At 39.0% G+C, this 26,984-nt stretch overlaps 1 protein-coding gene across 1 annotated transcript; it reads left to right on the top strand.

The window, feature by feature from the left end:
* Positions 1-3,119: 3,119 nt before the first annotated feature.
* On the top strand, positions 3,120-18,047 carry EMC7 (ER membrane protein complex subunit 7). Its single transcript, XM_043919317.1, has 5 exons — positions 3,120-3,435; positions 6,972-7,091; positions 13,418-13,556; positions 15,132-15,212; positions 17,580-18,047. Exons 1-5 carry the CDS (start codon positions 3,203-3,205, stop codon positions 17,730-17,732), a joined length of 726 nt encoding a protein of 241 aa, XP_043775252.1. The 5' UTR covers positions 3,120-3,202; the 3' UTR covers positions 17,733-18,047.
* Positions 18,048-26,984: the final 8,937 nt, after the last annotated feature.

The following is a 26,984-nucleotide window of genomic DNA, read 5'->3' as shown; positions in this document are numbered from 1 at the left end:
GAGTACAAAATGAAGCAGGTCAAAAGCTAACAGAGTTTTGCCAAGAGAATGCACTGGTCATAGCAAACACCCTTTTCCAACAACACAAGAGAAGACTCTACACATGGACATGACCAGATGGTCAATATGAAATCAGACTGATTATATTCTTTGCAGCCAAAGATGGAGAAGCTCTATACAGTCAGCAAAAACAAGACCAGGAACTGACTGTAGCTCAGATCATGAACCTCCTTATTGCCAAATTCAGACTTAAATTGAAGAAAGTAGGGAAAGCCAACAGACCATTCATGTATGACCTAAATGAAATTCCTTACGATTATACAGTGGATGTGAGAAATAGATTTAAGGAACTAGATCTGATACACAGAATGCCTGAAGAACTATGGATGAAGGTTCATAACATTGTACAGGAGGCAGAGATCAAGACCATCCCCAAGAAAAAGAAATGCAGAAAAGCAAAATGGCTATCTAGGAGGCCTTACAGCCTCTCTTATAGCTGAGAAAAGAGGAGCAAAAGGCAAAGGAGAAAAGGAAAGATACACCCATTTGAATGCAGAGTTTCGAAGAATAGCAATGAGAGATAAGAAAGCCTTCCTCAGTGGTCATTGCAAAGAAATAGAGGAAAACAATGGAATGGGAATGACTAGAGATCTCTTAAAGAAAATTAGAGATACCAAGGGAACATTTCATGCAAAGTTGGGCACAATAAAGGACAGAAATTGTATGGACCTAACAGAAGCAGAAGATATTAAGAAAAGGTGGCAAGAATACACATAGGAACTATATAAAAAAGATCTTTATGACCCAGATAATCACGATGGTGTTATCACTCACCTAGAGCCAGACATCCTGAAATGTGAAGTCAAGTGGGCCTTAGGAAGCATCACTACAAACAAAGCTAGTGGAGGTGATGGAATTCCAGTTGAGCTATTTCAAATCCTAAATGATGTTGTTGTAAAAGTGCTGCACTCAATACACCAGCAAATTTGGAAAACTCAACAGTGGCCACAGGACTGGAAAAGGTCTGTTTTCATTCCAATACCAAAGAAAGGCAATGCCAAACTACCCCACAATTGCACTCATCTCACACACTAGCAAAGTAATGCTCAAAATTCTCTAAGCCAGACTTCAACAGTATCTGAACCGTTCACTTCCAGATGTTCAAGCTGGATTTAGAAAAGGCAGAGGAACCAGAGATCAAATTGCCAACATCCGTTAGATCACTTAAAAAGCACGAGAGTTCCAGAAAATCATCTATTTCTGCTTTATTGACTACACCAAAGCTTTTGATTATGTGGATCACAATAAACTGTCGAAAATTCTTCAGGAGATGGGAATACCAGACCACCTGACCCGCCTCCTCAGAAATCCATATGCAGGTCAAGAAGCAACAGTTAGAACTGGACATGGAACAGACTAATTCCAAATTGGGAAAGGAGTACGCCAAGGCTGTGTATTGTCACCCTGCTTATTTAACTTACATGCAGAGTACGTCATGAGAAATGCTGGTCTGGATGAAGCACAAGCTGGAATCAAGATTTCAAGGAGAAACATCAATAACCTCAGATATGCAGATGAACCACCCTTATGGAAGAGAGGGAAAAGAACTAAAGAGCCTCTTGATGAAAGCAGAAGAGGAGGGTGAAAAAGTTGGCTTAAAACTCAACATTCCAAAAAAAAAAACAAAACTCAACATTCAAAAAACTAAGATCATGGCATTCAGCCCCATTACTTCATGGCAAATAGATGGGGAAACAATGGAAACAGTAAGAGACTTTATTTTTGGGGGCTCCAAAAATCACTGCAGATGGTGACTGCAGTCTTTAAATTAAAAGATTCTTGCTCCTTGGAAGAAAAGGTATGACCAACCTAGACAGAATATTAAAAAGCAGAGACATTACTTTGCCAACAAAGGTCTGGTCAAAGCTCTGGTTTTTCCAGTAGTCATGTATGGATGTGAGAGTTGGACTATAAACAAAGTTGAGCCCCTAAGGATTGATGGTTTTGAACTGTGGTGTTGGAGAAGATGCTTGAGAGTCCCGTGTACTGCAAGGAGATCCAACCAGTCCATCCTAAAGGAAATCAGTTCTGAGTATTCATTGGAAGGACTGATGCTGAAGCTGAAACTCCCAATACTTTGGCCACCTGATGCAAGGAGCTGACTCATTTGAAAAGACCCTGATGCTGGGAAAGATTGAAGGCAGGAGGAGAAGGGGACGACAGAGGATGAGATGGTTGGATGGCATCACCAACTGGACATGAGTTTGAGTAAGTTCTAGGAGTTGGTGATGGATAGAAAAGCCTGGCATGCTGCAGTCCATTCCCCCCACTCATTTGTTACCACGGTAAAGCATTCAAAACTGGACGAATGGTGTAATGTAGATAAATAAATGCAGATAAATTACCTCAAACTCTTTCCCTTTTCACCAGACGTAACCCTTAGTTTACGTATTTTTCCAGCTGTTTTTCTGTGCAGAGATGTTATCTCCTTTAAACATACAAACGGGAGGCTTTTCATCTTGCACGGCCTGCGGAATCTCTAAAGGCTTTTTAAACGCTCTGTACTGGACTTGTTTCTATCTAAATCAGAGCCTCATTTGCAGACACTACTTAAGATCCTCATCCCTCTTAGTCTTAATTTTTGTTTTTTGTTGTTTTTTTTTTTTTACTTTTCAGGTGGCGCTAGTGGTTTAAAAAAAAAAAAAAAAACCCGCCTGCCAATGCAGGGGGCATAAGAGATGAGGGTTCGACCCCTGGGTTGGGAAGATCCCCTGAAGGAGGGCATGGCAACCCACTCCCACTCTTTCCTGAAGAATCCCAAGGACAGAGGAGCTTGGTGGGCCACAGTCCATAGGGTCGCAAAGAGTCGGACACGACTGAAGCGACTTCACAGGCAACACACACTTAAGATCCTCGTCCCTCTCAGTGGGGACCACGGCAACTCACACTTCACTTTCACTTTGGGGGCAACTGCCTTAAGTGGCGCACCTCACAGCGCCCTCCATTCTCTAGCGCGCGGAAGTAGCCACAACACTCGCATCTCGCTAGTGGATTGGACGAGGTTCCTGCGCTGCGGTTTGAGCCCACAGTGGGCGCCCGAAACCGGCGCGCAGAGATGACGACATCAGCGCGCGGCTGCGGCGACTGCGAGAGACTGGGAGGGTTTCCGGGGCTACCGGCCTGACCGCCGAGACCTGCTGTCATGGCGGCCACTCTCTGGGCCTTCTTTTCCGTCCTCCTGCTGCTACTATCAAGGGATGCCCAGAGCTCGGAGGTCTCTGGGTCTACCTCCGAGGGGTCAGGAGGGAGTGGGGTCGGCATTGGAGATCGCTTCAAGATTGAGGGGCGTGCGGTTGTTCCTGGAGTGAAACCCCAGGACTGGATCTCGGCGGCCCGAGTGCTGGTAGACGGAGAAGAGCACGTCGGCTTTCTGAAGTGAGCATCCTGAGGGCAGCGCGAAAGCAATTGGGATGGAAGCTGCAAGGGAATTCCCCCTAGGGGCGCTAAGTGTCAAAACCTGACGACGTCGCTGTCCGAGGGTGAAAGGGCAAGCACCGCTAGCGGGGCTGTGCCGGGGGTACCTTGCCAGGCAGTCTGACGTTTTCCCCTTCCCGATCCTGTACCACAGAAATGAGGATAGCAGGTGCTCGTCCCAGGGCCAGAGCAGTGGAGTCAGTTATCTTCAACTCCCTTTTAGCCCTGGATGGGGACCACCACTTCTGGGCCCTGGGGACAGGTGGACCCTTTATTTGTCTTTTGATGAATTCTTTCCTTTTTTACCTCATCTGGTTTTCCTGGACTTTGGCCTCTTTTTCCACTTCATTTCAGTCTTTTGGTAGCTTCATGTTGTGTAGAATGATGCTAAGCAAGTGGGAATTCTCAAAGCCCACAGGGCTTCTAGTGATGACACAGACTGGAGGCTAATGTTGCTACTTCTAAAATTAATGGGCCCTCAAGTCCCTAATCAAAGCACCTTTTTTGCCTGGAAGTGGGATTGTTGTTCTTTTTTACACTTGAAGTTATCGAGGGATTTGCAGCATCACTGTTGTCATTTATGTAAGACTATACAGTGTTTATGCTCTTCTGTCCTGACTGGCAATGAATAGAAATAGGAATTGAGCCTATATTTAAAAGATGTGGGGAATTTATTAGCACTGTAGTTCTGTATCAGCCTGCTTTTCAGGTATCTAGGCATAAGTGTAATATGATGTTTTAAATCTTTCAATTACTGCTTGGAAAGTGAAACTTTGAACTGAAAGTATTTGGGAAAGGAAGTGTACCTCTGGTGGGTTTGTATACTAACAAGTGGTATCTGAAAACAAGACAATTTAATTCTAAATATGTGTTGTAAATATTCAGAGTCTCTGGGTGCCTTCGAATGAGAATTTCAAACTCAGTTTAATAAATAGTGAAGAGAAGCTTACGATCATTTTTAAAGTGCTGTTTATCATTAAAAATCTGGCATTAGGCCATTCTTGAAGTTTTACCCTAATAAATGATCTTTTAATAATAAAACTCATTAAGCTTTAGAAAATTAGCCATGATTAACCATTTGATCTCTCTTCTGCCATATACAGTTTTTAAAAAAAAGCATTATTTTTTTTGAAAATAATTTGTGATTTGTTTATTGAAGAAAATATAAACAGAATATAGATAGCAAGCCTTAGCATTTTGTTACATCTTTTTGGAATTGACATTTTTATACTGATATACAATATACAGTGCTTTGTAACTTGATTTTTTTCATTTAATATTTTGTGAACAGCTTCTGGTGCCATTTCGTGTTCTTTCATGTCTATGTAGAAAGGTTGAGAATTAATATGAGGGGCTTATTGTGGCAACCATTTTGGAAGAGGGATAGGTAATTTGTCCTGTACCTGTTATACATAACAAGCCTGCAATTTTGACTGTGTTTATTATGCTTGTTGAAGGTGACTTGAGACTTTACTAATAGAAGATTAGGGGAGTTTCAACTGAAGACTACCCATGCCACTTCTTTCTCTCATCACTGTGTATGTGAACTTAATTTATCTTGTCCTCTGTTTGGGGGCATTTAGATAGTTTTCAGTTTTTTTAAATTATGTGCTATGCTTTATATAAGATTACATACTATAAATTTTTTGAACTGTTTATTATGGAAAACTTCAGACATATGCTAAAATAAACAGAATAACTTAGGAACTCATCACAGCTTACTGTTTGATTTCATATCTGCTATATGCACCTCTTTACTTTCTGGAATATTTTAATATGATCTTAAACATAATATAATTTGACTTGTAAAAGCACTGTTATGTATCTCTGAAAGATAAGGGCTTAAAAAACCCACAGTACCGTTACTGATTTCACAAAATATGTAATAATGTCATTTAGTACCCAATCCATTTTTATGTTTCCCCACTTACTTCAGAAATACTTTTAATGTGTTTATTCTTTCAGATCAGAGTCCAGCAAGGTCTGTGTATTGCAGAGTACATTTTAAAAACCAGGTTTTAAGTTTTCATTGTTAAATGTGTATGTTATCTTTTAAAGTAAACTGTTTACCCTAGGATGAAAAATATATTTGCTTTTTCTTTATGCTATTAGTTCTGATATTATTTGTATTGCACAGGAATTAATTGAACTCTCTGTTTTTCTGGACCTAGAAAAAAATTTTGAAATTCATTCAGTTAGGGTTCCATCAAGAAACTGAATAATTAGAGTAATTCAAGGAAAGTTTAATGAAAGGATTAACCAGGGTGGTCGTGGTGTAAGGAAACAATCAGATTAAGCAGTACTCCGAAGTTTACAACATCAAGGCTGTTGTCACCTCTAAGGCTGAATGGAGGCAGGGAAATAGAGGTTATTGGAATCTAGAAAAGAGGAAAGAACGGCCTAGAGAGGAGCTGGGTCCCTTGCCAAAGCCAGTCAGGGGGCCTCGCATGGAAAGAGCTGGGAGGAAAGTATACTAAGCTCGTTTTCTTCCTTTCCTGCTGTTCGGAGAGGAGAAGGTTGGAGAATGATCTGAGGGAAAATAGAAGACGTCTAGCCCAGAAATAAGTTAACTTGATGTTTATATTTCAACTCTGTTTCAGTTTAGTGTGTACTTTGAAATAGTATGGAACTTTTTCCTCTTACTTTTTAGTCAACATGGTGGATGTGACAGAATCATTCCTTTAACTGTGAAAGAGCCTAATGATGTAAGGAACATTGTTTTAACGTTATTGTGAGACTGGCAGTTCTTTGATAAAATCAGTCCTTTTAGAATCTTTGTTCTCCTGAATCATAAACTTTTTTTGCCATCAGAATGGCAGTTTCTCATTAGCAAAACAAATTAATTTTGGTCTGTGAACCTGAAATGACTAGTTCTGGATGGGGTAGTTTTCTTAGTCTAGAAGGTTTAGAAGAATCAGTAAGGCAAAAGTGGATGGTTTTAACCCCCATAAACATTTTAAACTTACACATAGTCAAAAAGAAGTAACCAAAATAGATGGGAACTATTTGTAACAAGTGGAACAAGCAATATTTAATTACTTTTTTTTTTTTTGTAAAAAAGAAGAAAAAACAAGAAAACAAAATGCAAATTAAAACTAAGGAAAAAAGCCATTTTTAATTAAGAAATTGTTGGAGGGGTTTGGCAAAATTGGAACCCCAGTATTGTAGGAATAACATATTCATTCCCTTGAATGAAGACATGACTTTAAAGTTGGACCTGTACTCCTGTCACCTCTCATCTCTGTCCTGCAGATGGAAGAGAAGTGCTTTCTGTGTCAGGGTTCTCTGTGGAATGTTCTGGGGCATTTTCATTACCCATGCAGTGTAATTATGGAAGCTGAAATGTGGAACAACTCTCACCAGTTTGGGTTTGTTTTATTTTGCTAAATACTTCGTCATTTTGGGGGGTATTGGTTTGGGAGTTAACTGATGATTTAAAACAAAGGAATAAACTGTTGATCATAAGTGACTAAATAATGATAATTTCATTGTTTCAGGACGGATGGGAGTTTTGTGGTTCATGATATACCTTCTGGATCTTATGTAGTGGAAGTTATTTCTCCAGCTTACAGGTTTGATCCTGTCCGAGTAGATATCACTTCAAAAGGCAAAATGAGGTAAGGACAGCTGATTTAATTTTTACCAAAGGCTAGGCTCCTGAGTACCTCGTTATATATTCCTTTCAGAGTTTATATTTAAGGTTGAAAGGTTTCTTGTGTAAACTGAAGGTATTCCTTAAAACATTTAAAGCATCCTTATATTGTTCTAATTTGAGTATTGATAATATTGTACAGTTGAACTTTCTCCTGCTCTGGCTTAATATTTATTTTAAAACTCCTGATATGACTATATAGAGAACAGGTAAGATTACTTACTATAGGAGCAAAAGCACTGTGAAAGTTTTAATTGAAATGCGATTATTAAAGTTGGAAATAATTTAACTTTTCTAAGTTGAAAATATTTATCATTTATTTTTCATTGGGATATTTTGATAATTTCATGGAGTTTATTTCAAAATGAAGATCATAATGAGAAAAAGTACAGTATTAGAGGCTGGAAGACAGGAAAAAGTTTTAGAATTTCTAAGTAGATGAACACATGCTTTGAAGTCGAGTGAAAATTTTGAACTAATTCTGGAATATCACAGACCCATTTCAAGTTAGAATCAGTTGTGTAGATGTCCACAGTGTTCAGATTTAGCCTTCTGCTATTATAAGCCCAGTTGATTTATTTGTTATTAGTCTCATGCCAATAGTGCTCTCTTTGGTGTAATCTGACCAGGAGGTATAGGAAACAGTTTTCTTTCTTGCTTGTTTGCTTTATTGAGCTGTAATTGACAAGTACTAAAGAGTTAAAATGGTAATATCTCTTCTTTGTTTGAGCTATCACAGAATTACTTCGTGTTGCCGTAATCAATCTTTTCAGGTAGCTCAGTGGTAAAGAATCTGCCTGCCAATGCAGGAGATTCAGGACTCTTGGGTTCAATCCCCGGGTTGGGAAGATCCCCTGGAGAGGATATGCCGACCCCCACTCCAGTATTCTTCCCCTGGAAAATCCCATGGACAAAGGAGCCTAACGGGTTACAGTCCATAGGGTTGCAAAGAGTCGGACACAGCTGAGCAACTAAGCATGCATGCAGTAATAAAAAAGAGGTCATGCAAAGGCAAAAATAATTTGGGGTTAGAGGAACTGTATTTTATTACCGATCTTTTCTTCACATGCCTAGCATATTTAGGTTGATTTGTGGAGACCTCAGGTTGAGTTGATGTAAGAGAGGTGTTTGGTTTGTACCATAATGTTTATATTTGAGTCAGCGTTTACTCCCAAAGTGCTTTCCTTCTTCCTGTACTTTTTTTTGATTATTGAACATTTTTAAAGTATAATATGTAAATATGTTGTAATTAAAATAGTCATATGTTGAGCTTTATATCATACATCCGTTATATCAGCTATATGTTAGTTCACTGATGTCAGCTTCTGATAATGGATAGGTAGAGTTTTCTTTTTCCTCTTTTAGCATGTGTAGTGAACGCAGTTATTCTGTGTAATTTAAATTCTTGGTATTATTATGAAACCAATACTGTGATGCTATGAAAAAAAAATTCTTTAGAAGCAAATTACTTTCTCCTATATTTTTGAAGTTAAATTGTTGTCTTAGAATATTCTACTTTGTCCAGATTCTAATATTACTTGGCTACTCAGAACAAGGGTAAAACTTTAGTTAAAGTGATATCCTGCAAATATGTTTATAAATATTTTTAGTGTAATAAATGGATTGTTTCAAAGTAATTGATTCTCATTAGCTATTGACTTTCTCATGTCTTTTTAGAGGCATAAAATTTAAAAAATATATATTTATATGTAAAACCCCTAGTATGTTAATATCTAAACTGTAAAGAATGTATCATGATTTTTTATATATTTTAGAATTGCAAGTGTGGACATGGAGGGGTTTGTAGATTTACCATATGCACTTTATATAAGTTTGAGAGTCTTTAAAAAATACTGAAAATACTGGGAGTTCCCTGGGGTTCAGTAGTTGGGACTCTGCACTTACATTGCAGTGAGCCTGGGTTTAATCCCTCGTTGGAGAATTAAGATACTATGAGCTGAGTGGCCAGGCCAAACAAACAAAAAACGGAATACTGGAGGGAATGAGAGTTGTTTAAAATGGGATATCTGTTGATTAAAAACTCTTAATTTGTTCTTATTTATTCTTTTTACTTTGAATTATGAATAAAGCTGTTGTTCAGTTTCTAAGTCATGTCTGACTCTTTGCGATCGCATGGCATCCCATTTGGCACGCCACATTTCCCTGTCCTTCACTATCTCCTGGAGTTTGCTCATATTGATGCCCTTTGAGTCAGTGATGCCATCCAACCGTCTCACCCTCTGTCACTCCCTTCTCCTCTTGCCTTCAGTTTTTCCCAGCATCAGGGTCTTTTCTAATGAGTCAGCTTTTCGTATCAGATGGCCAAAGTATTGGAGCTTCAGCCTCAGCACCAATCCTTCCAATGAATATTCAGGGTTGATTTCCTTTAGGGTCGACTGATTTGATCTCCTTGCTATCCAAGGAGTCTTCTCTGGCACCACAGTTCAAAAGCATCAATTCTTAGGAGCTCAGCCTTCCTCATGGTCCAGCTCTCACATCATTTATGACTATATAGACCTTTGTTGGCAAAGTGATGTCTCTGCTTTTTAATATGCTGTGTAGATTTGTCATAGCTTTTTTTCCAAGGAGCAAGCATCTTTTCATTTTATGGCTACAGTCACTATCCTCAGTGATTTTGGAGCCCAAGAAAATAAACTCTGCCACTGTTTCCATTTTTTCTCCATCTGTTTGCCATTAAGTGATGGGACCAGATGCCATGATCTTAGTTTTTTGAATGTTGAGTTTTAAGCCAGCTTTTTCACTCTCCTCTTTCACCCTTATCAAGAGGCTCCATTAGAATGGTATCATCTGCATATCTGAGGTTGTTGATATTTCTCCCATAATCTTGATTCCTGCTTGTGCTTCATCCAGCCCAGCATTTTGCATGATGTACTCTGCATATAAGTTCAATAAGTAGGGTGACAATATACAGCCTTGACGTGTTCTTTTCCCAATTTTGAACCAGTCCATTGTTCCATGTCTAGTTCTAACTGTTGCTTCTTGACCTGCATACAGTTTTCTCAGGAGGCAGGTAAGGTGATGTGGTTTTCCCATCTGCTTGAGAAGTTTCCACAGTTTGTTGTGATCCACACAGGTTTTTGCGTAGTCAGTGATGCAGAAGTAGATGTTTTTCTGGAACTCTCTTGCTTTTTCTATGATTGAACTAATTGGCAATTTGACCTCTGTTTCCTCTGCCTTTTTTAAATCCAGCTTGAACATCTGGAAGTTCTCGGTTCAGGTGCTGTTGAAGCCTAGCTTGAAGGTTTTGAGCCTTACTAGCGTGTGAAATGAATGCAGTTATGTGGTAGTTTGAACATTCTCTGGCATTGCCTTTCTTCTGGATTGGAATGAAAACTGACCTTTTCCAGTCCTGTGGCCACCACTGAGTTTTCCAAATTTGCTGGCATATTGAGTGTAGCACTTTAACAGCATCATCTTTTAGGATTTGAAATAGCTCAACTGGAATTCCATCACCTCCACTAGCTTTGTTTGTAGCGATGCTTCCTAAGGCCCGCTTGACTTTTCACTCTAGGATGTCTGGCTCTAGGTGCGTGACCACACCATCATGGCTATCTGGATCGTGTAAGACTTTTTTTGTTTAGTTCTGTGTATTCTTGCCACCTTTTCTTAATATCTTCTGCTTCTGTTAGGTCCTTGCCATTTCTTTTCTTTATTGTGCCCATCTTTGCGTGGAATGATCCCTTAGGTAGCTCCAGTTTTCTTGAAGGGTCTTTCCCATTGTATTGTTTTTCTCTATTTCCTTGCATTGTTCTCTTAAGAAGACTTTCTTATCTCTCCTTGCTATTCTCTGAAACTCTGTATTCAATTGGGTGTATCTTTTCCCCTTTTGAATAAAGTAGTCTAAGCAGTTAGAAATATTTTCCTAAAATACAAAGTTTTATTCGCCCTTTCACCTTGGATAAAGAGTACTACCTGCTTTAACTTTTAAGGATTGGTTGCAACAGTGGGATTCATATTTGCAGATTTATTCCTGATGATTGGATACTTGAAGCATAGCTTTGAAAAAAGGCCCTTATCATTTTAATAATTGGGGGGTGGGCAACAGAGTAGAGAACAAAGAAGGATTTATATAAGATACTAATATTGTTGACCAGTGTTTTGCAAGTGTCCATGATAAATTAGTTTCAAATAAATGGGACTTCCATTTCTGACATTTTGGCCAAATGAAAATTTTTAGAAATGCTGGATAAAACATGATAAAAATTTCCTTTTAAATGTATAACTCCCCCCAAAGTAAGGGAATTTCCCAGAGAATAAACTGTTTTCCCACCTGGGGAATTTGTTATTCTCTCACCAAGATGCTTAGATTTTATTAGCAGTGTGTAGATGGAAGGCAAGCTTTGGGCATTCTGGGAGTCAGAGTCAGACTAGAGACTTGGTTCTCTCCTCAACCCTTGTCCTGAAACCCAAGAGATCAGATTCCCAACCTGGCCCTGGCTTTTGGAGGGAAAAATCTACCTGAAAATTGATGGTCATACCCTCATTGAAATTTGGGGTATGCACTTATTACTTCCTGCATGATCCAAAAAATTCCAGCCTGAAAAATTAATGATGTGATCCCTGGTCATAATCCTGGACTCCTGGCAGAGATGAGTGCATAACCTCTCTGGAGGCAGATACTCTCTGTCCACACCCAAACATAAGTAACATCTACTTAACTTATAAAAAATACCCAAGAAAGCAATGTCCATGGAGTTAGCAGATGAATCAGACATCTGATAACTCTAATTTTATTTATTTGTTTATTTATTTTTGGCTGTGCTGTGTCTTCGTTTTTGTGTGGGCTTTTCTGTAGTTGCAGGAAACGGGCTACTCTCTAGTTGTGGTGTGAGGGCTTCTCACTGCAGTGGATTCTCCTGTTGTGGAGCGCCAGCTCTAGGGCTCCAGGGCTGCATTAATTGCACCTCCTGGACTCTAGAACACAAGTTCAGTAGTTGTGGCACTCGGGCTTAGTTGCTCTATGGCATGTGGGATCTTCCCAGATCAGGGATGGTCCTCATGTCTCCTGTATTGGCAGGTGGAGTCTTCACACTGAGCCACCGGGGAAGCCCTGAGAACTCTAGATAGTAGAACTATTGGATATAGACTAGATAAGATGGTTTAAGGTATATTTAAAATGCTTTAAGCAAAAATACTCCTTGCCATAATACCAAAATAGACCATAGATAATACCAAATAGACCATATGAAAAATAAAATAAAATTGAACTTTTGCAATCAGTGTATGCTTTGGAATATAAAACTCAATGAATGTGTGGACAGATCAGAAAAATTAGCCAGAAATCAATACAGATGAAGGAAAGGACTCTGAATGTGAGAGTTTAACAAGATGTGGAGCAAAGAATGAAAAAGGCACTACCCTGATGGTTCAGTGGGGAAGAATCTGCCTGCCAGTTCAGGAGACATGGGTTTGATCCCTCATCCAAGAAAATCCCATATGCCATGGAGTGACTAAGCTCTTGCTCTGCAATTATTGAGCCTGTGCTCTAGAGCCCAGGAGCCGCAATTAATGAAGCCCTCCAGCCCTAGAGCCGGTGCTCCGCAACAAGAGAAGCCACTGTAATGAGAAGCCTCCTCAGCAATGGAGACCCAGCACAGGCTCCTCTGCACCCTCCTGGCCCCTGCCATAAAGAATGAAATGGTCTAACACTTGTCTAATAGAAGTTCCAAAAAGAAATGATAAGAGGAAATGGGGGAAGCAATTTTTTAAAAGTACACTGAAATATGTGTGGACATGGGTGATTAAAATTCATAGCATGTCTGGTAAAAATGTAATGTTACCACTTATGGCACTGTTGCAGGACTTTCTTGAGTCATAAGTTTTTCTTGCAAAATACCCTATGCAATTAGGTATACCCCATAATGCATATCTCAGACAATCAAAAAATTCCAACTTTTTATATATTTATAGCAAAATAAGTTTATTATTAAATAGAATCAAAGAGCTTTAGAGCTGGAAGAATTCCAGAAGAACTTTTGGCATAACCAGAAAAGTTAAGAACTTAAGACTTGCAAGCCTGGGTAATAACAGATCTGTAACTAGAAACTAGGTCTCTTGATTCTAAATCTAGTTTCTTTTCTACATTTTGCTAAGTATCTTAGACATATAGATGAAGCTTCTTTGATCAGATTTTCAAGATCAAAAATTTAAATGCCAAAGCATTCTGGAAAAAGCTAAAGGTAATTATAAGGCATACTAATATAAGCAATTCTTTTAACTAGTAATGCTTGTAATAGGAATACTGATGCTTTTTTCATGTTGCTTTATCAGAGCAAGATACGTGAATTATATCAAAACATCAGAAGTGGTCAGACTGCCCTATCCTCTCCAGATGAAATCTTCAGGCCCACCTTCTTACTTTATTAAAAGGGAGTCTTGGGGCTGGACAGACTTTCTGATGAACCCAATGGTATGTATCAGGCTATAATAAAGTACCTTTACTAATCTCTACTTTGCTTACAGGCAATTGAAAAATCCTAACCCTGTGATAGGAAAGCTGGGGTCAAATTGTTGGATGAAAGGATTATTGTGACTAGTCTATGAATTTCAAGAAAATAATAGCTTTGGGACTACATAATGAAAAAAATAGTATCAAGAATGGCATGGTAGATTTGACATTGAAATATGCAGCAGAAATTAGATAAATACTTACATTTAAAATTCACATAGAAGGAGTATGTGGTAAGTCTCCATGGGGTTGCAGAGAGTCAGACCCGACTGAGCAGCTAAACACACACACAGTCATGTGATAAGTCACACATGTAATAAGTCATGGGATAAGTCACATGTGTCGTAAGCCATGTGACTTAGCTCTCCTTCTCCTACTACCTGCATATTAGGCCACTGATGAATGTGCCATCACTTAATAAATTGCCCTCTTGATGGGACAAGTACATGTTTTTTCTCTTTCTTTTGAATGTGGAATGAACAGAAAAGTTATTCTGTGGTTCTGTGGTAGTCTAAGTACTTGGTATTTTCATGAAATGATGTTACGGTATCGACTAATATAAAATTCTAATAGCATAATTCTTCAGAAAAAAGTTAACTTTTTTTTTCTTTGCTGTTTTTTGAAACTTGAATTGTTACCTTAGAATTATTTAAGTGTTAATCATATTTCTTGATGATAGTTATTTAGATCACAAGGAGGGATGTTTCAGGCTGTATATCCTTTGAGAGGAATAAATTAGTACCTGGAATCTGCAGTTAGGCGTGAAGAAGCAGGAGGGTAGAGTGGATGGACGAAATCAGTAGTGAGACTCCAAAGCTAATTGAGAAATATCTTCTACGTTCTCATTTCTGAAATTTCCGTGGGAATATATGCAGTGCGAGAAGCTCTTAGGTCATTTTTTTAAAACTTGTCTGCTATAGTAGTTGCCTAGTAGTATGTTGTGCATTCAGTTCACTTCAGTCTCTCAGTCGTGTCTGACTCTTTGTGACCCCATGAATCGCAGCATGCCAGGCCTCTCTGTCCATCACAAACTCCCAGAGTTTACTCAAACTCATGTCCATCGAGTCAGTGATGCCGTCCAACCATCTCATCCTCTGTCATCCCCTTCTCCTCCTGCCCCCAATCCCTCCCAGCATAGAAGGGGGCTATTTTGTTTTCTTCAAAAACCTTAAGTCGTCTGGAAAAAGCTCAGCTGGTCATCACAATCACCAATCTCAGTGGCAGACTGCAGATTGAAGAAAGTGAACAAATAGTTCTGTTTGCAAACTGTTAAATAAAACTCTTAACTCTGCAAAATGATAGGTAGCACAGATACGAAGCAAGGTGTCTGTATAAAGTCCACACAAACTTATAGATAAAGCTCTTATATTATAACAGTGCACTTTGCTGTCATCAGGGCTCATTCAATAGAATTGAAGTGGTGACTGCTAGTTTTATTCATTTTACAATATTTAATTCCATCATTGGTTGTTAAGTTCAGATTTTGTTCTACAGTTAAGTGGAAAAAACATTTTCTGAATTTTTTTTCTTTCACAGGTTATGATGATGGTTCTTCCATTATTGATATTTGTGCTTCTGCCCAAAGTGGTCAACACAAGTGATCCTGACATGAGGCGGGTAAGATGATTGAACCATGTTCTGATGCCTGGTCATCCTTTGTGGCTGAATGGCTTGCATTTGTCCCGCTTTACCCTAATTCCCAAGCCAAACTCATCTACAGGTTGTGTTGATACAGTATTATATGTTTCTGGTATCTAATTGTTTCCATTGGACCAGATAAATTCAGTTGGTTCTGTCTGATAAAAGCCTGGATCTCTTCATACAGTTAAGACATTCTGTTTAGTACTTGCCTGTTTGTACCTCACTTGTTAAATAGTTGAAATGCATAATGATTCTGGTATACCTAATCTAAATATTTCACTAAATGGTAGCTTCTTATAATCTACCTTTATTTTATAAAGTTCTTCAGAGTATATACTTTTAGTTTATATATTCAGACACACAAAAGAAGTTTGGATAAACCACAGGAGAAAAGTAGAATAGTCGTTTTCAAACTCTACCACACGATCATACTGTTTGGTGAGGGGGATAGGAGTTGCCAAGTAAGATGCTTCAAATTTAGTGCCACCATCTCATCTCTTACAAATATTGGCTTCTGTATAAAATCTTCAGAATTGAAAAAGAAAAAATTATCTATTCTTCAACCCAAACCATCAACATACAGCTCCTGAATTCTAAGTTTTTCTGTTGTATTTAATATACTGATGTATTCACACCTATTGATTACTGAATAAATATTTATTATCAATTTTTAGGTTCTGGATACAGGGGATACAAAGATGGGTTATATGTCATCTCTGTTGTCAACAAGCTCAGTTAACTATAGGAAGTAGAATGTATTTATAAAGCACTCTTCTGTCCATCAAAGGATTGTGTGTGTATTTGTGTGTGTGTTTTTGTTTGTGTGTTTTAAATGGAAAAATAAGCTATCCATAAATAAAAATGTCTGCTGAGGTACTAGGTGATTAAGTTCTGTATAGGCATATATCCCATCCTGGAATGGCAGAAAAAAACTTCATGAAAGAAGAATGCTTTATGATGTTTCAAAATGTTTTATTGCTAAGTTTTGGCGTCTGCCTCAGTGTTGGTCGGAAAGTGTACCTCCTGTATCCTTGTATCTGTTAAGGCAGTTAACTCTCTGTGGTATCAGTAGAAGGAAGCATTAGAAGTCACACTGGGTTAAAAATTCATTTCTTGCAAAATGCTTTTCACATAGTATGAAGTATAAAAAGCTGTTCATTCAAGAGCTTCAGAATTGAACAGATTCAAAAATAGAGTTGATATATTTTTGGAGAGATTCAAGACCTGTTACCATATACATTTAATTCTTGATTACTAGGGGATGTTAATATATCTGATTTATATTTATAATGTGTCTTTTCCTGGCCTTATTTAAAGCATTTTTCTCCTTGAAAACTCTACCTTTGGGGAGAAAGCCCTAGCTAATAATTGAATTAAAAGCTCAATTTTAAATGATAGATAATAGGCTATTTCCTATTTTTTTTCATGTTTGAACCAATACAATTATGAGTTCACTTTTGTAATGTCACATGAAATTCAAATGAAGCAGACATTAATATTGTCAAAAGTGGAACAGTACTTTAGAGATTGTTGGCCCAGTAAGGGGTAGGACAGAAACCTCAGAATAAAAGTACTATTTCCTTAGGTCCTGCCAGTGACGGTAACATTTTAACATTTGTGTTGCTTGCTTTACATGCTGTAACTGAGGTCATTCAAGTCATACAGTGTTCATAGATTTACTAAGGCCCTTAGGAATCCCGGGTGGCTCAGAGGGTAAAGCGTCTGCCTGCAATGCGGAAGACCTGGGTTCGATCCCTGGGTCAGGAAGATACCCTGGAGAAGGAAATGGCAACCCACTCCAGTATTCTTGCCTGGAGAATCCCATGGACGGAGGAGCCTGGAAAACTGTAGTCCATGGGGTCACAAGAGTCGGACATGACTGAGCGACTTCACTTCACTTTAGGAATCAAGTCTTGGAAATGCTATAGTTATCTTCAAGCTTTTCTGATAGCTTGATATATAGTTAAAGATTGATATTCTAGCTAAATGCATCTAGAAGAAGCATGAGTTGTTAAAACAAAGTATTTTAATCAGAAAACAAAATTAGGTGGCAGGAATATAATCACATTATGTCCATTATCAGAGAAAATCCCCTTTACAAAAACATAAATGGAATCAAACCCCAGGCAACACTTTTGAGCATTTACTGAGGATCAGAATGCTGAGTGATATAAGGGAAGCATGAAACATGGTTTCGAAATGCTCTTGGGTGTGACATTACATCATTGCTCAGAACCAGTACCTTTTACGGTTCTCTCCTCCTTCCTTAATGGAATTGTTAGTTGCTAGGTGACTTGAAAGATCCCTCTGCCTTTCATATCAATGTGCTTTGTCTTCCCACAGGAAATGGAGCAGTCAATGAATATGCTGAATTCCAACCATGAATTGCCTGATGTCTCTGAGTTCATGACAAGACTCTTCTCTTCAAAATCATCTGGCAAATCTAGCAGTGGCAGCAGTAAAACAGGCAAAAGTGGGGCTGGCAAAAGGAGGTAGTCAGGCAGGCCAGAGATGGCATTTGCACAAACACAGTAACACTGGGTGACATCCATGTCTTGAGGGAAAACCGTGTGAAGCAACTACTGTAAACCTGAGTCATCCTTAAAGTTGATCTCTCGTAACTGCTATGTGTGGTAACTCTTTAGCACATGTTTTGTATTTGGTACACAAGGAAACCCAGCTTTCATCCTTTGTTTGTATGAGGTCAATACTGATGTCACTGAATTAATTACAGTGTCCTATAGAAAATGACATTAATAAATTATATGAAGTACAATACATTATGTATATTAAAATAAGTCTTAATCCAGAGATAAAATTATCTTGTCTTTTTTTTCACTTTAATGTTTCCTTTATTCCTTAAAATTTTCTTCTGTCTTTCATTATCTGAGGCTTGAACTTAACCTTTCCTGTTTAAAAAGAGTGCTTGGTGTTTTTAGAACAGCATGCACCATGGGTTTCTGTGTAACTAGACCATTTAAAATTCTTAGTCCTGCCCTGTAGTTTTAACATTCCCTGATATTTGAAGTAGAACTACATGTTCCTGATGTAGTTTTAATTTTTATTATTATAGCTGGTTTCAGAGTGTGGATTTATGAATTAGAGTGGATGTTATCAATCTTTAAATTCTGGTCACCATCTGTGGTTTCATTTTGCAATTATTGAACATCAGCTCTATACTGTGATTCAAGGTAAGATGCAGTCTTCAATAGAGGTTATTATGTGTGGAGGAAACACAAATAATAACAGAGAGTGAGTGGCCAGGGGAAGCAAGCGCAGGAGTAGGAGAGCCTTACAGAGTCTGAGGATGGAAAATCAACCTCACAGCTCCATGTTGTCATGTTGGTAGCACAGCAGAGGTCCTTACAAATCCTCTCATCTTCCCCATTACTCATTCTCAGAGGTGCTGGAGTATCAATTACTGCTTTGCAGTTAGGAGTATCTCAAAACCTTTTTATTTCGATAAGGCAACTTTTCTTCTGGATTGTTTTAAAGAACTCTGAGGCCACAGTATTGCTTCTAATAGGGCTCCTATCTTCTGCTATGTTAAAGAACCCCCCTGTGCTTTCTTAGAATTATTAAGTAAAAAAAAAAAAAAAAGGATTAAAAAAAAAAAAAACCCTCTTATTTTCCTTCTTATAATAGGTATCATTGTTCATTTAAAAAAATTTTTTTAAATTTATTCATTTATTTATTTTGGCTGTGCTAGGTCTTTGTTGGCTATTGTTTATTTTGAAATTTGGTATTTGAATTTTCTTTTAAAGAAATAAGTTAAAAACAATTTAAAAAAAGGAATCTCCTGGCTGTCCAGGGGTTGGGACTCTCTACTTCCACTGCAGGGGGCACAGGTTCGATCCCTGGTTGGGGATCTAAATCCTGCATGCCATGTGACTTGGCCAAAAAAAAAAAAAAAGAAGAAAGAAGTTCTGACTCAGGACATTTTAAAAACTGTATTTCTGATTATATTACATACACTAAAGTTACCACACTAGGTTAAGCTGTGAATGAATAAGGTGAATAAACTGGTTAATGGTAGAGCTAGGTCTTTTAAATAATTATTTATTGAAATAGCTAAAATATCAAAGCATGAGTTGAATTAAAGTTGCAGTTCAAAGGAGCCAGAATATAGTAAGAATCATAGTTGCTTGGCCAGAAATTATGTTCAAAAGTTTCAAAATTTGGATTGTCAGAATTTGCACATGGAATATGTGATAAGCTAGAAATTATAAAGCACTTCCATGCTAATTAAAAAAGTATATGATTATTTTATATAGATTTTAACACAATCTGAATATAATATAAATATATCTATATACCCCTTATCATATTACAGAATGTTATTGCATCGGTTGTGAAAGTTTTATGCACAGACCCTTCATCAAATACTTAGTGTGCTTACAGGTGCAGAAATGATGGTATGTTAGACATTGTGGAGTTGAGTGCAAAGAGCCCCTGTTGAGTTGCTAACTTGCTTTGTGACTTTGGGCAAGTCAGATTCCCACTTTGAACCATCTCTTGTACTGTTCTTTGTTGTGTTTCCAACATTGAGCATGCAGACACATAATAAATGTTTGTTGAATGAATAAATGGGCCTCAAGTTTCCTCATCTGTAAAACTGAGAGTTTTGGATTAGACCTGTAAATTCGTTTTCAGACCCAAAATTCCAATATAATTTTAACCCAGTTCTTCTTATTTCTTACCCTTAAGAATTTGTATGATTTGTGCCAACTTTTTCTCTTTTTACTTCCTTGGGTTCTTTCTATTCCCCACATGGAGACACAGTATGTTGCTCTTTTTTAAAAGTATTTCTTAGATTCAGTTTACATGTATCTCCTTTTAAGTGTAACTTTTGTGGTTAAAAATTTTTCACTTCTGCTGAATTAAACCTGAGTAGCAGCTTTGTACAAAACAGATCTTAGTTGCCCATTCTTGTCAGGAAGTTCCGAGTACCTGGGATGTATCAACAGCTCCCAGATTTTCAGTTTTTTAGGAGTCAAAACCTCAGGACTCATCTCGAATCTGGTTAACATTTTGAAAAAATTAGGTATTTTACATAACATGCCCAAAGTAGTAAAGTATGTAATCATTTTGTTCTTATGTTTCCTCTGACAGGAGAGAAGAAGCAACCATTTAGTATACTTTTCAGTAACTAGAAGGGTTTCAAGGTCCCAAAGAGGTCAATAATGATAAAGGAGACCTTTTTCATTCAAGTAATTACTCTAACTTTCAAAAAGTTTGGGTTTTTTTTTGTTGTTTTGTGTGTGTGTGTGTGTGTGTGTTCAACTAAAAAAAATCTATTGAAAATATTTTTATTAAGTATCTTAAAGAAAAAACTAAAACATTTTCATTTTTAAAAATTGCCTTCCAGGTCACATAGTCACATTTTTGCATAGTTATGGTCAACTGTTTAAAAATTGGGCAAAAAGTCATCTTTTAGGATGGCTCATATATGCATTTTGTGTTTTAACCCAATAAAATTCTGTTAAGCACTAACCTCAGAGAACACACTAGAAGCTGGTGACCCAGTCTTTCAGTCTCTTCAAAGAGCACACTGAGGCAGAACAGAGTTGTGCCCTCCTTTCAGCATTTTAGGTGTGCTTATTGTAATCCAAGTCAGTTATTGCTTTAATTTGTAAGGTTTATGAGAATATCCAATTGATATAAGTACTTATAATTATTTAGAGAACTTGAGGAGGGTAGATTTTGCGAAATTCATATGTTGCCTATAAATTATGAACATTGTTTTAACAGTCCTGAAAAAGAAAGATGAAATACTAAAATAGCTATTTTAGGAAAAAATTCCCCCTCCCCCAAGTAGCACCCAGTATTAGCTGGTCTCCTTTCCCACAGTAACAACTTTATCATGGGAGCATAGGGAACTGAAACCTTTCACAGCGCCTTCAGTCAGGTAGGATTGGGCTAGCCTGGGCAAACCTGGGAAGATGGAGGAGTAAATTAACAATGTTAGGTGGTAAACAAGAGGAATGGGCAGAGCCAAAAAACTGGCTGTGCACAGCACTTCCAACAGAAAACTTTGACAAGCATCTACTTGCACTAAAATATAATAAACTAGTAATGATTGAAGATTCACATCTATATCTCCCTAGGTAATGCTGAAATAAAAATTTTCATGTATGTATATATACCTGTATGTATATATATATATATATATAAAGCCACTCAATGAGCTCCTACTATATATATATCTTTGGATATTTTAAAACATATTTGAAATAACTAGTAAAATTATAAAATCTTTAAAATTAAGTGATCATGAAAATTTGGCATGAAGATTAAGAAATGGACTCATTCTAAAAGTGTTATGAGGTGATTCATAAGGGACCATGAGAAGATGTATAAGGAAAGCTTCCTTGCAATCACTGTTATGAAATCGTGTGCATCATACATAGGAAAGAGAAAAAGTTCATTTTGCACTTGTCTCTCTATAGGCCTGGATGGACCTGTTTTCTCACCCACAGCTGGTTGGACTGAGGGTGGGACTTGAGCCAGTCAGTTGGGTGGTACTGGATCAGAGAAGGTGGTATGTTGATCCTGAGCTACAGGTAAGCAGAATCAATGGTCTGAGGAATCTGGCTCACAAGGAGCATGACAGATGCCCAACTGGGAGAAAGACTGTGGTAACTCCAGAGATTGGGAGAGCAAGTAGCTGCTGGACAGCATTTCAAGTGTATGGAGGTTCTGTTGTTGTTCTTGGAGGGATTCAGTGAAAGCCTCTTGAATCCCTTCCCCGACTATCTGTACCCTAACCCCTTACTTATCATTTATCTGATTTGAAGAATACTGTGTCCAGTGTTAGCCTCTATAGTAAGATACATAGAGGAGGTCTAGAGAAAAGCTGCCAGGGATTAATATTCATACTTTTCTATACAAATGATTCTACTGACTCCTGACTATATTAACTAGGTATACTTTAAGAAGGATTAAAGTGGCTATAATTTTTTAGTTTGGTAAAGAATGCTAAGGGGGTTTTTCAAATGCTTAATAATCTTTCTAAAGCAAATTCTAATGAACTGTGTACCCTTCGGTAAAGTCTGAAAAACAAAATGGACTTAAATACAGCAAAAGGAATTAGTTTCTTGTGAAGAAGAGTTTCTTGGCATGGTAAACACAATGGTGAAGTGCCAGTGACCAGGAGATTTACTTTCCTTGGCAGTCTTAAAAAATTGGGCAAAAGTCACCTCTTAGGAGGGCTTATATATACACTTACTGGCCTCGGGCTTCCCTGGTAGCTCAGCTATTAAAGAATCTGCCTGCAATGCGAGAGACCCTGGTTCAATTCCTGGGTCAGGACATTCTCCTGGAGAAGGGATAGATTACCCACTCCAGTATTCTTGGGTTTCCCTGGTGGCTCAGATGGTAAAGAATCCGCCTGTAATGTGGGAGACCTGGGTTCAATCCCTGGGTTGGGAAGATCCCCTGGAGCAGGGCATGGCAACCCATTCCAGTATTCTTACCTGGAGAATTCCCATGGACAGAGGAGCCTGGTGGGCTTCAGTCCATGGAGTTGCATCGAGTTGGACATGACTCAGCACAGCACAGCACTGCTCTCTTAAACTTCCTATTCCCCAAAGTAAATTATTTTATTCTCTGAATGTGAGGGAATGGTAGAATTGATGTTTTATGGAGGAATATCAACAACATTGGATAGTGGGGAAGGGCAGAGGAAAATCTAAACTCTGACAGTAGGAGCTTTCCTTCCTTTAATGTACACCTGTTGACTTGTCATCCAGCTTATGCCTGTAACTGGTTGTCCCCTGGGCTAGAGTGCAGTTCAAAGAACTGTCGTCCCAGCAGCTCTGTTTGTGCTGTGTGGCTCTGCTTTTGTGGGCCTGCCATCCAGGTTAGGCCAAAGGCTGTCTCTTAGGAATTTGAAATGAAAACAGGGATTCAAGAAGTAGTATGCAGCATATAAATTTGCAAGATGTTCATGGCTCTTTATCACACACACTACGGAAAACAGGTTCCAAGCTGAAGTGGAGGATGAATTCTGAGAACTGTGCCTTTGTTCAAATCCTGTCCTGGGGCCGCTGTGTTCTTTCCCTTACATTCCATGGAGCTCTGCTACGTCCTCTGAAAGTGAAAGTGAAAGTCGCTCATTTGTGTCCGACTTTGGTGACCCTGTGTGTTGTAGCCTGCCAGACTCCTCTGTCCATGGAATTCTCCAGGCCAGAATACTGGAGTGGGTAGCCCATCCCTTTCTCCAGCAGATCTTCCTGACCCAGGAATAGAACCAGGGTCTCCTGTCTAGTATAGTGTTTATGTGTTTTACTTAAGCTAGTTCGATAGGTATCTATTGTTTGAACTCACGTGTCTTAACTTACATACTTTTCCAGAGCAGACTAAAATTATCTCCAATCTACTGAAAGCCTTCTCCTTTTCCATCAGTCAGTGAAAAATCGGGCTGTGTTGCCTCCATATCATCTTGAATGAATGGGTCACAAGGAGCTTTCTGAGTTAAGGGAGAAATTGGGTGAACACATGTTCTTGCTTCATCACGTACTAATTATATGATCTTAGAAAAGAAATCTTTCCAAGCATCAGTTTCATCAAATGTAAAATGGACTACAGATTTCATCTGTAAAATGAAGGAACTGTCTACTTCATAAGTAAGACTGTTTAGAACACTTTACATGTATTATCCCATTTAATATTTATACTAATCCTATTCATATGTGTTCAGTGAAAGTCTGTAATTATTAATATTCTTAATGGCAATCCACCCCAGTACTGTTGACTGGAAAATTCCATGGATGGAGGAGCCTGGTAGGCTACAGTCCATGGGGTCACAAAGAGTCGGACACAACCGAGTGTCTTCACTTTCACTTTAATTTTCAGACGAGGAAACAAAGGTTAAAATTTTCCCAGACTCACCAGCTGGTAACCCAGAGCAAATCCTGTTAACCATTTCCTACAGTGCTTCTCTTACAAGCTAAACTGAAAAGACAAGATTCACATGCACACCATCAGTACACAGCCTTACTTCTATTCACTTGCCCGCCCTCTGCCTCCCTCTGCTGGCATGATCTGGGCACTTGCCTCCTTCCAAACACTCCTCAGAGAGAAGGGGGTGGTGTAGTCAAGAGAAACTGCCTTCCAGGAGAAAGCAGTTCTAGACCTAATTTCTGGTGCCTAGAGCTTCGGACACTGTAAATCTAAAGATCTTTCTTCAGACACTGTAAACCTAAAGGTAAATGTGATGGCGTCAGTCCCTAATTAAAAATCCTTTGTAGACTCTCCATAGACTTCAAGATAAACCCTCTGACCATGGTCCATACAGACTCATTTCTTGGCACTTTCTTCCTGCATGAATCTTGAATTTTCCTCATTTCCCCACTTTAAGTTCTTCATGTGTGCTCATCTCTGGGCCTTTTTATTTCTTCCGCTCAACTCTCTACCTCACCCCTACCCCTTTCTCTTGTCTACTTACATTTTCTTTAGGACTTAGTGTGGAAATCACCCTTGACAAGTCTTCCAGATGCCCCTAGAACTTAGATAAGAGCCTTTTTTTTTTTTTTGGTTCCTTTTCATGCCTGTGCTTACACCATTATAGAATTTCATTTTCTTGAACCACCTTTTTACTTCTCCGACTTCCCTCTCTGAATTCTAAGGTACCTGGATGGTAAAGTACTAGTGATACAACAATCCTATCCTCAAGGAATGGCGGGAAGAAGCTAAATTTCTCCACTAAAACAGTTCTGGGGTGGCTGCAACATACAGCATCATCATTTTTAGGGATTCCCAACTCAAATAATCAAAGAGATCAGAGACTTGTGAATTAAGCTTCTACTTCTCAGGGAACCACATAGGTACTAGCTATGCTGGAAAACCCCCACAAAACCCTAGAGCCTAACCTTGCAGCCATCTCCTCCCTCGATGTGCCAAAGTCTGTTAAGTGAGGGGACTCATCATTGAGCAAGATAACATGAACTCTGGCTTAAGAGCTGAGAGTTTAGCAGGAGAAATGGGCAAGAATAACCAAGCACATACATATGTGTAATGAAGACCTTAATAGGTGCTCCATGGAAAAGTCCTGGGTGCCCTAAAAGCTCCTAACACGGGATGAGAGGGTAGAGGGCCAACGCAGGACCACTTCTTTAAGAAAGTGACCTGTATGAACGACTACAGGAATTAACTAGGCTGAGCCTGAGAAGAAGGGGTGAGAGTGAGGAGCTTCTCGGTGTGAACTGAGGTGGGAGGGAGGTCGGCCCCTGAAGGAACTGAAAGAACCGTGTAACTGGAGCACTTGCAGAGGAGGAGAGAGGGGAGGACCTGGAGGCCTTGCAGGCTTGAATTTACCTTACCTTCTCAAAGATACCTCACGCCTCTCAAGACGAAAGGTAAGGGAAAACCCTGTGTATGGTGTTCCATGGTCACCCAGTGTGGCTGACTGTTGACAACCAGTGGGTAAAGAATATGCCTCAGTGCAGGAGACGCAGAAGACATGGATTCGATCCCTGGGTCGGGAAGATCCCCTGAAGGAGGGCGTGGCAACCCATTCCAGTATCCTTGCCTGGAGAATCCCATGGACAGAGGAGCCTGGTGGGCTACAGTCCATGGGGTTGCAGAGTCAGGCGCGATTGCAACGACTGAGCACACAAACTGCGGGGTGTGAAAATCACTGTCCAAAGCCTGCAGTCCAGTAGAAACCTCAAGGACCCAAAAACTTATGAGATAATAATGGAAGAAAAACAAGTCTTGCCTTCCTTCCTCACTTGCTTTCTGCCCACCTCTGGCCCAACCTCATGTCTTTAAATGATGTGATCCAGCAGAGATCTATGGCATGAAAGTTTCTCCTCTTCATCCTCTTTGGGGACTGGTTCGGAGCGAAGTTTCAGCTCTTCTTCAAGGCATCTCAGAGGACTCTGAGTTCCCAGTAGGCTCTCAGCCCTCCCACTCCAAACCAACTGCTGCCACTTTGAACCCGAGGCTCTTCTCTATCATCACTGCTTTGTTTTATGTATGTAAATATGTGTGTGATTGTATGTATTTGATTTTGAAACTATCCTTGCAGAATCCTACTGGTACCTTCTCTAACTTCTGCGTGCCTACCTGACCTCTACCTTAAGAAGGGATTGGATTATGGAATAGGAAGGTTAGGCTATATCCAGACAGGGCAAGACTCCTTTCTGAAAGGCCTGGAAACCAAACTGAGAAAAAAAGAAGACCAAAAAATTACTTGAGAGCGTCTAAGTAAAATGTTGGATATAATCCACATTCATTTTGTTATTCTTCACTCTCATTCTCTTTTCAGTCATGTAAGTGTTCTACTTCTTATGGTTCAAATTTTGGTGCTAGTTTTCCCCTCCGAACCAAAGGGCAGGGAAAACAGAGGCCTAGAGAGGGGAAATGTTTTTGCTTGGAGAGGTGGAGAACCGGAAGCCTCCCCCCATCAGCGTGATTCTCTTTTTACTGTTGTCTGTCCCGCATGCTGTTAGCGTGTTCTTGGAGGCAGGGACAGTGTCTAATTCCTCTTTGTAATCCCACGGTTCCCCCAGAGATGAATCATTATTTGCTGAAACAAAGGAGTAACTAAAGAAAGGAGTAGTCAGGTTGTCTGGATAGTGGTCCTTCAATCTAAGAAGATGGTGAAGGGAAAAAGGGTACAAAGGTTTGGGGCATTTGTGTGCATCTAAAAGAGATGAAAAAGGACAGAAGAGACCTTTTGTTAATCTACATTTAGTTATGGATAGGAGTTCCCCGTGTTAATTGAAGCCTTATGATTTTCTG

This window comes from Cervus elaphus, chromosome 12 (genome assembly GCF_910594005.1).
Source record: "Cervus elaphus chromosome 12, mCerEla1.1, whole genome shotgun sequence".
In the NCBI taxonomy this organism is placed as follows: domain Eukaryota; kingdom Metazoa; phylum Chordata; class Mammalia; order Artiodactyla; family Cervidae; genus Cervus; species Cervus elaphus.
This window is presented reverse-complemented; position numbering and strand designations above follow the sequence as displayed.

Excerpts from the sequence above, each read along its gene's own strand:
- EMC7 (XM_043919317.1), top strand. The coding sequence starts at position 3,203 with ATGGCGGCCACTCTCTGGGCCTTCTTTTCCGTCCTCCTGCTGCTACTA. Across the intron at positions 7,092-13,417 it reads ACTTCAAAAGGCAAAATGAG|AGCAAGATACGTGAATTATA; the intron begins GTAAGGACAGCT and ends TTGCTTTATCAG. Across the intron at positions 13,557-15,131 it reads ACTTTCTGATGAACCCAATG|GTTATGATGATGGTTCTTCC; the intron begins GTATGTATCAGG and ends TTTCTTTCACAG.